Source organism: Gobius niger (genome assembly GCF_951799975.1).
Source record: "Gobius niger genome assembly, chromosome: 1".
NCBI classification, from domain to species: domain Eukaryota; kingdom Metazoa; phylum Chordata; class Actinopteri; order Gobiiformes; family Gobiidae; genus Gobius; species Gobius niger.
This window is the reverse complement of record NC_136852.1, coordinates 58,282,261-58,296,469: the sequence shown is the minus strand read 5'-3', so window position 1 is coordinate 58,296,469 and position 14,209 is coordinate 58,282,261. Positions and strand designations below refer to the sequence as shown.

The 14,209-nt window shown below is 42.7% G+C and overlaps 1 protein-coding gene across 1 annotated transcript; it reads left to right on the top strand.

The window, feature by feature from the left end:
- Positions 1-395: 395 nt before the first annotated feature.
- tmem161b (transmembrane protein 161B) lies at positions 396-13,779 on the top strand. The gene is made up of 12 exons (XM_079554959.1): positions 396-625; positions 7,298-7,401; positions 8,058-8,138; positions 9,737-9,834; positions 9,914-10,070; positions 10,800-10,951; positions 11,019-11,079; positions 11,160-11,300; positions 11,401-11,514; positions 11,588-11,762; positions 11,855-11,951; positions 12,028-13,779. Exons 1-12 carry the CDS (start codon positions 623-625, stop codon positions 12,324-12,326), a joined length of 1,482 nt encoding a protein of 493 aa, XP_079411085.1. The 5' UTR covers positions 396-622; the 3' UTR covers positions 12,327-13,779.
- Positions 13,780-14,209: the final 430 nt, after the last annotated feature.

Genomic DNA, 14,209 nt, shown 5'->3' with positions numbered 1-14,209 from the left:
TACTATGATGCACCTGTTTATGGGTAGTGTACTCGTTTGTTCTCTTAATCGCAGTGACAATTTCGCCTCTTCGCAAAGGTACAAACTTTCACCCTGAGTACAGATTCAATCCAGCCAGAGCCCAAAAACATGTGAATGAAGTAAAAGCAAGCGGTTTATTTTATATCTCTCTCCTCTCGGGTCCTTACAGTTGTTCATAGCACTCATAGAAAATCCTGTAAAGAAATAAGGTATATCACCATCGTTATAATTTTCTATATATGTCTATATTATGCATTATCACATAATAAGCAACAGCTGTGTTGTGTTTGCATATTACTAAATTACATATTTAAGATAAAAATAAAATAATCTTGCTTTATACACAGGCATATCTTGAGCCGCCTCCTGTCCCAGAGTTTCAGCGTGACCTCTACTGCAGTTAAAAACACTAGTGAGCGGAGGTTGAGTTCATTGATTTTTGGCGATGTAACACATCTTCAAGTTAAAGCTATAAGGTGAATGAGAAACCCATTAGGTTTGGAAACACCGCACTAAGGGCTTATGTGCTCCTCGCCGCTTGATTCCCGATCAGGGCTGCTCAGTGTTGCCGGGGAAGACTTTTCAGCTGCACTGCATCAACATGGTGAGTGAGAGAGGCAGCGAGCACTGGACAAGGATACATTTTCAGGGAAACCTATTGGTTCTGATTTGACACGTATCTGGACATATGTATTTAAGGACGATTCGATGCCTTTGCTGCCATAATGGCTTCTTTAAAGTACCCCTTTCCTTCAGGTTTCTCGTTAGCTTAGCTGTCTTTGCACGGTAGCATGCTAGCTGAATGAGCTAGCTTTAATGCTACACCTGCGTTGACAGATGTAGTCTAATATGAACGTCTTCTAATATTATGGTGTTTGTTGTTTAAGAATTGAGGTGCATAATCAGTATCTCACTCTGAAGTTCGGAATCACTCAAATTAATGCATTGTTGCGTGCTATGTCAGCCAGCACCGGTAGCCAGTTTGCATAGTAAGTAGGTTTAGGGAAGGTGTGTTCACCTTTGTTGCTGCTCAGTGTGACCCCAAGATGCCCACAGAGGTCATAATCTGAGGTCACAATAGCTCTTCTAATTTTACCAGCTTCTTCCTGCTATATTTTTTCGCATTTTTGTTTCCCCACACTGTATTTTACTCAGGCCATGTGCACAATTCAGCTCCAATCCAGGGTTTTAGATAAGATGGGACTTCATTGATCTCACAAAGGAGAAATTCACTTGTTGCATCAGATGATGTGAAATTATGAATCACTTTAGTTAAGGATTGGTGGTATTTCAAAGTCTTGTGGTAAGGCTTTAAAGTGAGCAGAATTCAAAATTAAATCCATCATTTATTTGAGCAGTATACAGCTGCTCAGGTGGTTGAGTAATTTTATATCTCTTAGGGTAGTGGTTCAATCCAATGTCAGACCACTGAATACCGTTGTTGTGTTTTTGGGCAAGACACTCATCTTAAAGGTATTCATGATTTGTGTGAGTGAAAAACTGCCGTTGGTGGTCACAGTGCTCGTTGGCACAGTTAGTAGCTACATCTCTGTCAGTCAGAATCAGGAGGGCAGGGTGCTGATTTAACTTTAAAGTTGCATTATACAACTTTTTATGTGTCCATCACAGTGGTCTTAGGATGCTCCAGGATCAATTGTTTGGAAGGTTTTCACTGCAGAGGGACCCTCTCACCAGAAAACCTACAAAACAATTGATCCTGGAGCATCATAGAGGCCACCGTCATCGAAAGTAAAGGCACCTTGCTGACCACTCATGCAGCTGCTGGGTCACTACAAGGTGAAATATGCACAAATATCTAACTTTTTTTTTAGCATAAAAAGTTGCAGAATGCACCTTCAACTACACTTGGTTTACCATACCGATACCTGAACAATACTTTTGTTTTTTTCGATAAATGTACTGAAACATTATCTCATCAGAAAGCAGAACAATACAATAATGTTAATTTATTCCGTAAAAGTCTTTTAAAATTGTTTCATTTATTCAGCTGAAACAACAAAGTAATCTTTTTAAAGGAATAGGCCACCGTTTTTACATACTGAGATATGTTCTTACCTTAGCTTAGACGAGTTCTTTTGTACCTGTCTGGTCTTCATCTGTGCCTTCAATCAAAGGCATAATAGTAGTTCGGCGTCCTCACAGTAAAGTGAAGATATTACTACACAAATTTCAAACTACTCCTGGTATTATTACGCCTTACAATATAGTTCCCCCTTTTATCCGCCTTAATTTTCTGTAACTATACTTTTGTAGTGTAACACTTCACACAACCATATTTAAATAGGGAAAACGTGGAAGAGCTTGGTAGCTTCTATCTTGACCTCGTTTGGAGCTATAGTGGAGAGGAGGACAGGCTAAATGCTAACGCCGTCTGTGCTGTGTTTACGTGATTGAAGGCACGGGTGAAGACCAGAAGGGTACAAAAGAACTCGTAAGGTAAGAACATATCTCCGTATGTAAAAACGGTGGCCTATTCCTTTAATGTTGTCCCTGGACCAACAAATATCAAAACTTGGTCCCTAAAAATACACTGCTCACAAAAACTTAGGGCACACTCAAAAAACACATCCTAGATGTCAATCAATTCGATTTTTCGGATGAAAATCTTTATTCATAGTGTAGGGCAATGTGTTGAGAACAAAATAACATAAGAATGATAAATGTCAAATTCTCAGCCCCTGGAGGTCTGGATCCAAAATTATAGTCAAAATCAAAGTGACAAATCAGGTCACTGGTTGATCCAAATTCTGTAGAAATTCCTCAAAACTAGTCAGTATCATCCTCAGTAGTGTGTGTGGCCTCCACGTGCCTGAATGCACTACCTACAACGCCTGGGCATGCTCCTGATGAGACCACGGATGTCCTCCTGAGGGATCTCCTCCCAGACCTGGATTAGAGCATCAGTCAGCTCCTGGACAGTCTGTGGTGCGACGTGGCGCTGATGGATGGACCGAGACATGATGTCCCAGATGTGCTCTATTGGATTTAAGTCTGGGGAACGGGCAGGCTAGTCCATAACATCAACACCTTCATCATGCAGGCCCTGCTGACACACTCTTGCCACATGTGGCCTGGCATTATCATGCATCAGAAGGAACCCAGGACCCACAGCACCAGCATATGGTCTCACAATAGGTCTGAGGATCTCATCCCGGTACCCAGTGCCAGTCAGGGAACCTCTGGCTCGCACATGGAGGGCTGTGTGGCCCTCCAATGAAATGCCTCCCCAGACCATCACTGACCCACCACCAAACCGGTCATGCTGGATGATGTTGCAGCAGCAGAACGTTCTCCAGGGCGTCTCCAGACTCTGTCACGTCTGTCACATGTGCTCAGGGTGAACCTGCTCTCATCTGTGAAGAGCTCAGGGCACCATTGGCCAATCTGCCAATCGCTGTGTTCTCGGGCAAATGCCAATTGGGCTGCACGGTGTTGGGCAGTAAGCACCGGCCCAACTTGTGGACGTCGGGCCCTCATACCACCCTCATGGAGTCGGTTTCTGACCGTTTGAGGACCAACATGTACATTTGTGGCCCTCTGGAGGTCATTTTGTAGGGCTCGGGCAGTGCTTCTCCTGTTTCTCCGTGCAAAATGAGCAGATTGCGGTCCTGCTGCTGGGTTGTTGACCTCGGTCGGCCCCCCCAGGTCTCCTGGTGTACTAGCCTGTCTCCTGGAATCTCCTCCAGGCTCTGGACACTGCGCTGGGAGACACAGCAAACCTTCTTGCCACAGCACGAATGGACGTGCCATTTTGGATGAGCATCACTCCCTGAGCAACTTCTGTGGGTTGTAGATGCTCCTCATGATATCTCTAGTGGTGAGAACACTGGACAAATGCAAAAGTGTTCCAAAAATACGGTACAAAGGATGAAGACAGGGAATGGTCTGTGGTCACCACCTGCAAAACCATTCCTCTTTTGGAGTGATCTTGCTAATTGCCTCTCATTTCCACCTGTTGTCTGTTTAATTTCCACAACACCAAGTGAAACTGATTCACAATAAGCGTGGCTTCCTAACTGGACAGTCTGATATCCCAGAAATTTGATTGACTTGGAGTTACATTGTGTTTTTTGAGTGTGCCCTAAGTTTTTGTGAGCAGTGTATATATTTCTTCCGGTACCTGCTTCGGAGTTTTTTTTGTGTGTGTGTACCAGTAGTAATAATAATGCACCGGTTTTATACAGCGCTTTTCTGGAAACTCAAAGACGCTTTACAATGCATTAATCATTCACTCCATACTTGGTGGTGGTAAGCTATTATTGTAACACAGCTGCCCTGGGGTAGACTGACGGAAGTGAGGCTACCAGTCTGCGCCATCGGCTGCTCCGACCACCACCAACCATTCACTCGCACACTATATTCCTCAGGCATCCTGGTGTTACCAAACGGTCTCCCATCCAAGTCCCGACCAGGCCCTTGCCTGCTTAGCATCCAAGGTCTGACGGGATCGGGCATAGCAAAGGCAGTAGTACCTAAACCTTTCCTTCAATACCATAGTGGTATAGTTTAACGGTTCCCAGCCCTAGTCCCAGTGTGGGCACCAGTATACCTCACCGAGTGTGTGGGGTGTATGAATAAAGCTATGTAATGTTTTAGGCCATGGACCTCAGTTGAAGTTGCATACTTGTTGAGTTGTGCAAGTACAAAGATAAGTAAAGCCACAAGCGGCATCGAACGGCCCTCGCGGGCCGTGCCTCAGCATTCTCCAGACTTCCTGTCAAAATGGCGGACTTCCGGTTTGTCAGGAGGCGTGGCCAAAATAATATTTTTTGTTTGTCGTCACATGAAGAATGTTTGTACCGAATCCCATCGCTCTATGACAAAGTTGACTTTGGCCCCTCCCCCATTGGTGCAATGTATTTTGAGTTTTATAGGTGGTGCTGTCGCGCCATTCCCCCCCCCCCCCCCAATATAAAACGCTGTTTTCGTACCCTCCGCGCACCTCGGTACGTGCGCTTCGCGCACTGGCCGCTCGGGCCTAATTAGAGATATTTGAGTGTGAAATATGAAAGGTTCGTCTCTGATACCTGTCTTCAAAGTAAAGCCACAGTCAGGTCATTGTTAAACTGTTGTGCCTTAGTGGTCAGTCGCCCGTTATCACTTCAGCTCCAACTCTCCACCACAAGATTTCATTTGCTTGTTCTGTGGAAGGGGGTCAAGCAGACTGGCACAGATAAGGGAATCCTGCTGGCTCAATTTCTCCCAGGAAGTAGATTGGAGAAAGTCTCCCACAGAGAGTGGTCAGCGTCTACCAAACTTGGAACATACTGTAGCTTTTGACCTATTTACGGGGACCTCTGGAAGGTTCAAGTGATGGCACCATTTCTAAAACTTTTACTGAGCCAGAAATTTTCATCTGTGACTTCAAAAGAAAAAATCATTTTGGATTTGAGAGTTGACCCATGCTGAGTGTAATTGCTTTTATTTGTATCCATTCATGATCTGAAATTTAAAACAAATACTGTAGAAGTATATTTCTTCACATAAAAACACAGGAAATGAAGTTGAACAATCTGGATTGTGGGTCACATCTAATCAAGTGTTTACAAGTCTTAATGTGTATTTTATAACTTCTTACTTTTTTACCTTTTATCTTACCACAAAAGTACCAATGAGTCCTAATACACGGGTAAATCCTGGGCTGGGAATCTCGCTCATGATCTTTTACTGTGGCGTGACAGCACTGGCTACATTCCCCTCAGCCTAAACAATATAACAGCAGGCGTGTACTGTACTGTGTGAATTTAGAAAGAAAAATGGTCAGAGATCTGTTGTTGCTCTGATTCGTTTTGGTGGGGCTGTTTGTTCCGCCTTGAAAACAAAAACGTTTAAAATGACCAGTATACAGAGTTAATTTTCAGCTTAACATATTAGTTGTGTCAGCCCCGGTTAGTATTTGAAAACTGTATTGGGGAGTCATTGAGGTAATAGCTTCTTTAGGCTTGAGTGTCTGCAGGGACAGATATCAACTGTTCCTACAGCTAGTTAAAAGGATAGGCCAACCACTACCTCCTGCCAACCTGAGTGGATAAAAGCACGGCATGATGGGAATGATTCTGGCCCCTTAAGCTTGAGTGAATATTGATCTAAGCCAGCTCGCCTGATATTGAACTCCTTGAGCTGCTGCTGTAACTACCCCAGGAGTGCCGGCTGTTCAGTTAGTGTAATCATCGAGGTCACGGCAAGAGGTGGTCATTTAGCAATAGATTTAGACCGGATTTCAGTTTAGAAAGATTAGTGGTTAATAACATTTTCAATAATTGCTTAAAAAGAGAGCATGTTAAGACTAAATCGTGCACATTATATATAGTCTTATTTGTTTTTTTGAAATGAATCCATACAATTTTTAGTCTAAATTCTTATTTTAAGGCAGTGATGGATAAATATCTTACAGTAATTCCCTGTGTGGATTTGCGGGCGCTCAGTCACCCACAATGACCAAAGATGTTGCAAGCATTTAGCCTCTCCCAGCATATTCCTAGAGCTCCAAACTGGGGTGACGTTAGAAGCGACCAAGCTTTTCCACGGTTTCCCTATTTAAATCCCGTTATTTGGATTGTGTAACTTTTTACGTAACTGAATTTAAATAGGGAAAACGTTGAACAGCTTCTAACGTCACCCCAGTTTGGAGCTATAGGGATATGCTCGGAGAGGCTATGCTAACAACATCTTTGGTCTTTTTGCATGACTGAGTGCACGCACAAAGACCAGACAGGTATGTATCAACTCGTCTAAGCTAATGTAAGAACATATCTCAGTATGTAAAAACAGTGGCCTATTCCTTTAACTTTCCTTTAAAGTTCTATGCCTTGAGTTTGTAAAAATTCTAATTTTGTGATATATTGTTTGTGCTATACAAGTACAATCACACAGTATAGACCCCCAATTTTCATTTAGCTGTAACAAAGACAAAGAAATGAGGGCTAAAAATTGTCAACTTTGGGCAAATACAAATAAAGTTTGTTTCAAAATCATTCTTTGTGTTGACAGCTTTGGAACTTTGGGAACCGTTGCCCTCGCTTATTTTTTATATTGTTTTGGGTAACGCTGACAGAGGATTTGTTTTTGCATCTTCCTTTGTCATTGGGTTTTTTTTTTAAATTTCTTTTTAGTTACGTGTTTAATTCCAATTCTCAAAAATGGCTGTATGCTCTTTCTTTTAAAACAGGTGCTGTATAATATGTACAATGCCTACTTTGTGCTTTGCCTAATTATATTTTAAATGTCATTCTGAACTGCACTTTTCTTTCCACAGGGTGTGATTGGTGTGCAGCTGGTGGTTACCATGGTAATGGCCAGCGTAATTCAAAAAATCATACCTCATTATTCCTTCGCAAGATGGCTACTTTGCAGTGGCAGGTAATGTACAGCCCTCCGTCCTGCCTCTGCTTTGCCGCGCCTTCTTTCCTAGTTTGTTCTGATGAGGCTGTTTACATGAAATGGTCCCGGACAATAGTGGTGTTTGTTTTGATGGCAGAATGTTAAACTGGGTTGGGGAGAAGATGAAAAAGAATGGTTAAGTTCCCCTTCAAAGACCAAAGGGGTATCAGAAACTGGGTCTGCCCACTGGGATGGCACATAAAATAAACAGCATCACCCACTTTCCTCTAATTAGTGCCACACCATGCTTTAAGTAAACAGCTTATTAATAATGGAGAAATAAAAAAATCTTTCTGGGTTTCAGGTTAAAAGAATGTTTACTAAATGCATTTCCTTTTACAAACTCTACTCTTTCCAAGTAATCTTCAAAAGACCCAGAGTAATATCTATACCTCCAGTCATCTTTTTACCACTCCGAGACAGATAACCTTACTGGTATAAAATAAATACAGCTGATAAAAAGTACTTGTTTCTTCATCTGCCCCTTTTAACCTAATAAGTTTATTGTTATCCTGCAGAGTTACACTGTCACCCCCAAGCCCATTTTATGATAGTCCAAAAACATCATTGTGGGTTAATGCTATTCTTCTTTCAATGTCCGTAACCCCACATATGTCTCTTTCCTTTGTCTCCAGTCTGCGGTGGTATCAGCACCCTACGGAAGATGAGTTGAGGAGCTTAGCAGGGAAACAAAAAGGACAGAAGAGGAAAGACAGGTAGGTAAAGGGAGGGGGGGGGGCTGCAAAGAAGAAGGACTATTGTTTGGGGGGGTGGGGGGGGGTTGGGAAAATGCTGTGGCACAGAGGAGGTGCGGGCTTTCATCAGAGAGGAGAGAAAAAGATGAGAAGCGGGCTCCGGCGATGGATGGAGACCACAGATATGTCAGTGTGGAGATGAAGCTGATGTGTTCATGTGGCTCATTTAAGGCCTGTTTGAAGTCAGAAGACACGGGTTGGCTGCTGTTGTTTGTCTCCTTAACGGCGCTTCACTGAAACTTCAGCTTAGAAATTCAACAGAAGTTTGTCCATTTTTCCTCCCCCCCTGTATGGAGTCAATGCTATTTAGGCTATTTTAGGGGCTGACAGTTTAAAAGGCTTTCCTCCACTTGGGAATCAAAGTATCCCAAACGGCATTATATCTTCAAAGTGGTCAGGTGTCAAGCTTTGATTCCGAAGGATGATTTTTTTTTTCTCTCCTCTGCTAGAGTTATTTTGCTATTCAAAAAAAAAAAGTATCCAATTTTCAGGGTGGCTGCAGGTGGACGTTTGAACCATATGTTGTTCACATGAATTGAGTGGTTTTTTTTCTTCCCTTTGTCCTTTATGAAAAATGAATAGGGGAAACTGAAATAATCCCTTTTCTGTCCCATGCTCTCAAAGTCTTTATACTGACCCGGTATGAGGCAGGTCAGGTTTCTCTAGCGCCACATGTTCAGTAATCCCTCCTAGAGAGAGATGGACCAGTGTCCCTTTTGCCTGCTCATGCCATGCGGCTCGTTTCCCATTGTTAGCCGCCTGACTCCCGCGGTCAGGGGTGAAGCTGAGCCCCTGCTCTGGCTGTCAGGAGCCTCAAAGATGAAATCTGTCCTGGGCATGTTTGGCCGGAGAGTCTTACCGTTTGGTATTGTGCCGAGGATCCAGCCAACGCACAGGACTGAGCAAACAAAGAACCAAAACCAAGGAGGCCCACCACCAGACTGTTCCTCCAGCCAAAAGAACAGCTCAGTGTTAGCATGCTGCCAGTGGGCCAGCACCGCATGAGTATTACCCATTGTGCCTTGTCCTTAGTATTAGGACCACTATCTACAAAATACAGCAGTGATGAAGCAAATGGTTCTATTCGACCAATGCTACGTTATTGATAGAATAAAAATTTGTATTTTTTGTTTTGTGCATATTTTGTCAACAAGGCCTATTTGTTTTCTCAGATAAACATGTTCAAGTCAAACATTGTGTTTTCTAATTGAGTTTTTCACAATTTGACATGATGTAAAGCTTGTTTCTGTTGGTTTTTAATCGGTTCTCAAGTTATCCAACCAGAATGAGCCCCACACCTGTGGTTGCGACATCCTATGGGTAAAACCAGCTTGGGAATGAACATGAATTACTTCACTAGTTAAAGCTCAGTGCCTGAACTCTGGAGAGTCTAAGCTTTCAAATGAGAAATGGTAGAAATTCTTTGCAGTTGTAATAGTTGTAGAGCACAAGCTGCAAACATTTAGCTTTTTACTCCCTCACTGTATCCCTCCTGTGCATGTCCAAACAATGGGACACGGACAGTCCGCTCACCTTTTTTGTTTGTCCTCTGTCCTCAGGAAATACAATGGTCACATTGACAATAAACCTCTAACAGTCCCCAAGGACATAGACTTGCAGCTGGAGACCAAATGTATAACAGAAGTGGACACATTAGGTGAGAATCTGGGTATGAATACACATTTCTTTTTTGTCCATTCTATACTTCAGTAAAACCAATCTCTTTGCACTTGTAGCGTTGCACTACTTCCCGGAGTTCCAGTGGTTGGTGGATTTCACAGTGGCAGCGACTCTTGTCTATCTGATAACAGAAGTGTACTACAGTGTGGCCCAGCCGTCTGCGGAGATGAACATCAGCGTGGTGTGGTGCCTCCTTGTACTCGCCTTTGTCATGTATCCTTTTGTCATTGCTCACGTTAGCCTCGTCCATCGCAAACCATTTTATATGATTGTAGTGAACGGCGTCTAAAAATTGGTTCTGAGGCTCTACCTGGCATCCCATCTGGGATTACTTTATAATATGATGGTGTTTATTGTTTCAAATCATATGTGCTTTTTTTTTATTGCAATGGACAAGAAAAGTAAAGATTGCTGCCTCTTCATTCACTTTTCGATTTTCATGCACTCGTTCCCTTCACTGGATGTTGTCTATTAACATCTTTTTATCCATAAGAGACTCTGCAAGTCATTCCAGGTTGATTTTCCAAATGCTGCAGTAACTGTTAGAGGCTAGAAAATGACCCATACTAGCAGTGTGCGCTTTTATGGTCCAAGGCTACCTGCTATTTGCTTTGCTGAATGATGGTTAAATAATATGCATTATGCTCGCCACCAACCCTTGGGATCAATCTTTGCACCGCTTCTGCTCGAGCCAGCGCTCCATGCGTTCACGTGGCATGTTATTTCCCATCCACACTGGAGATTGGAGGCACACTTTCCAGAGCCAAGCGTGCAGAGACACTTAGGGAAAGGACACACTGGGCAGCAGATGACAAGTTGTACAGTATGATGGCTTGATTAAAAAAAAAAAAAAAAAGAGGATCTGTATTTATCTTGATCTTGTGGTTCATTATATGTGGTTACTTGTATTAAGCTACAGATTTGTCCTTGACCTCCTCACAGTAAAACACTTTTTTCAATCACGGCTCACTACTTCAAGTTGGAAGAAGGAGGCGAGCGCTCACTTTGTATTACGTTTGGTTTCTTCTTTTTTGTCAAAGCCATGGCCATCCTCATCGTCACTGAAAGCTACCTGGAGTTTGGCCTGGAGACCGGTAAGAACACTCATCGACCGTTTACTTACCATTATTATTTGAACACTAATCGTTACTCGATCTACAGGTTTTGAAAATTTCTCTGACAGTGCCCTCCAGTTTCTGGAGCATCAGGGCTTGGAGTCACAGTAAGTACACTTCTGATCTTTGCAGTGGATCATCTCTTCATATTCTATTTCCTGTAAATCAGCTCGCTGTTTCTTCACAGGGGTCCGATATCTAAACTCACCTTCAAACTCATCTTGGCTCTGCTCTGTTCTTTAATTGGAGCCTTTCTAACTTTCCCTGGGTTACGGTTGGCTCAGATGCACCTGGATGCACTCACTTTGACTCATAATAAATTGACACAGTAAGTTCTACGGTAATTGTATTATTGCTGTCACAGGTTATTTTAACTCGGGGTGCCCTTGTTCAAGGCACACAAACTGACATTAACCTTGACTCTTTAGGACCCTGCTGCATATCAACTTCTTATCACCACTCATCATGGTCTTACTGTGGGTGAAACCCATAACCAAGGACTACATTATGAACCCCACTTTTGGGAAGGAGAGTGTGCCTTTGTAAGTGTTTGTGAAAGCATTCTGAATTGCAGTGTTTTGTCTTCAGATGAGAATTAAGTTTGTCTGTTTCTAGAATGACTGAGCAGACATTTGATACTCTGAGGCTGTGGACCATCATTGTGCTTTGTGCACTGCGACTGGCTATGATGCGCCACCATCTGCAGGCCTACCTCAACCTGGCCCAGAAAGGAGTGGACCAGATGAAGAAGGAGGCGGGCCGCATCAGCTCTGTGGATCTACAGAAGATGGTAAATGAGCAAACACAGATCGTGCTTTCTAGATATTTATATACAATTTTATACTGTGTTGCATTCAGATTTCTTTTTTTATATTCCTTCAGGTTGCCCGTGTTTTTTACTACTTGTGTGTAATCGCACTACAATATGTTGCACCACTTATAATGTTGCTACATACAACTTTGCTGCTAAAAACCTTAGGTAGGTAGATGATTCTGCATCTTTTAATTACCATTTTAAAGCAAGTTGCAGCTTGTAATCTCTTTCCTTATTGCAGGCGGACACTCGTGGTGGGTGTACGCTGAAGAAGACCTGCCTTGCACCCAGGACTCGGACTCTGGTGCTGTTGTTTCGGCAGCCGCAGACGCCATGAGGCCAATAGCGGACTCTGTGTTAGAGACAGGAGCGCGGGCCTCTGTTGCCCAGCTGTCAGTCGCCTTGGGAGGCTTGAGGACTGTCTTCAGCCCATTGCTTTTCCGGGGCCTTTTCTCTTTCTTCACGTGGTGGATCGCTGCCTGTCTGTTTTCCACGTCTCTATTTGGGCTTTTTTACCATCAGTACCTAATGGCAGCATAGCATCGGCAGCCTGAGGACAGTTCTGGACACGAGGCTTGTATTGGGGTAGTGGAGGCAAATTGTTGCCCCACAACTGCTCCTACACTCAAGACTGACCATATCGCTGGACCCCTCGGTTCAACTTGTAGTGCTTCCTTCAGAGACTTGTTTTTACTGCTGTGACATCATTTTGGAGGGCAATTTGAAGATTTATACATTTACAAAGCAGAGTGAACTGTAATCTCTTCGCTGTGCCAGTGTCCTTGGCACAATACTGAAAGAACCAGTCAAGTTTATAATTGACATCTTAAATGCTGAATGAAATGTATCACTTGGTGTCAAATGTTGTGTGTTCTTTGATCAAATGGCGGAGATGCCAACTATTGAAATTTTTTTGTGTGTTAATAACGGTGCTTCATAACAGTAGTTCAGTGATCATTTGTGTTGCTCATTTATGCGCATTAAGGGACCATATATTTTCTCTACATATTTTTCTCATATCTGTGTTCAACGACCTTGTCCAAACCTCAAGTCTTAATTAGTACAAGAACATTTCTATGGGTCTAGAAGTGCCCAAGTGGTCCTAGCCTATTGTTGAGTAAAAGATTTTCACCATCAGCAGACAGCACTCCAATGTGGGGGTTGGTCGTGTGAATATAATGTTTAGTTGAATTGGGCCAATTAAAAAAAAACTATATACACATTTATGAACTAGATTTGATTCAGCTGACTGACCACCTTTTACAGTGGCCCCAGTTGTTCGCATGGTTGTTTTTGGGATTGTGGCCTAAATGTTTGGGCCCCTGCCCTACAGTAAACCGTGCCTCCAGTAAAGTGGAAGGTTTTATAATTGCCATTGAAAATAAACTATTAGTAATAATAGGTTCTGCAGTTGTGACGTGCAGATTCGCTTGAGCCATTTGGAACTTATTTCAGAGTGTAGGATATTAAGCTCTGGATTGAACAGCCATAGCAGTGACTGTGGCATTGTTCATCTGAGGAGAGGTCACTGTATGTCGTTAAGCTAATGCCTTTTCCCCTTTTGTCCCTGAAGTTGCTTTTAACCTTAGATCTTTGATTTCTACATTTCTGTTTTATGGCAGATTGTTGATTTGTCATAGTCAGACTTAAATGGTGCCAAGTGTAAGTGTTTGACTAGACTTCGATACTATGAGAAATGCTCCCGTGTCCTGTCCTTCAGTGTTTCCAATCTGTCCAGTCCAATGTCTGTTCTATTGAAGAATGTAAAACTGAATATACACTGATTAGGCATAACATTATGACCACATACATGCTGAGCTACCAAGACTAGTATTTAACTGCTTTAGTGATGTAACTGGTTCAATACCACTTTCCTTGGTCTCTTCTGAAAGTTAAAAACTGTACTTTTGGTGATGCTTTGATTCTGTCATTGAGCTTGACTGCTATTTCTCCTTCCGCATCAATTTAAAGCTAAATGCCCTTCCTCGGGCTGCACACATTGCATTCTAATCGAAATCGCAGCTTTTGGTTTGCAAATCGCTATCACCACTAAATGTCCTGTAACAATTTTACTCCAATATATTTCTATACACAAAAAGCAGAATCAAAGTCTGTTTAAGAGACTGGTGCTGAGTTTTTCCGATATCAATGTCAGCGTTGGTTAATCAATCTGTTGGAAAATACCATACCACTTTCCATGATGTATAACAAATTGAATTTCTTTGGGTTGCGGCCCGTCTTAAGGTGATGGTGTGCGCTGATGCTACACCAGATTGTGCATTCCTTCTAATGTTTCCAAGGTTTAGCTCCCCTCTCATGTAGTCGGCCATGCATGTCACCTGATGTCGCAATCTTATGCCAAATATCAGTCACAACTGTTTATCGCTCAGTTTCTTTGCATTTTTCTTTCAGAATTCATCATC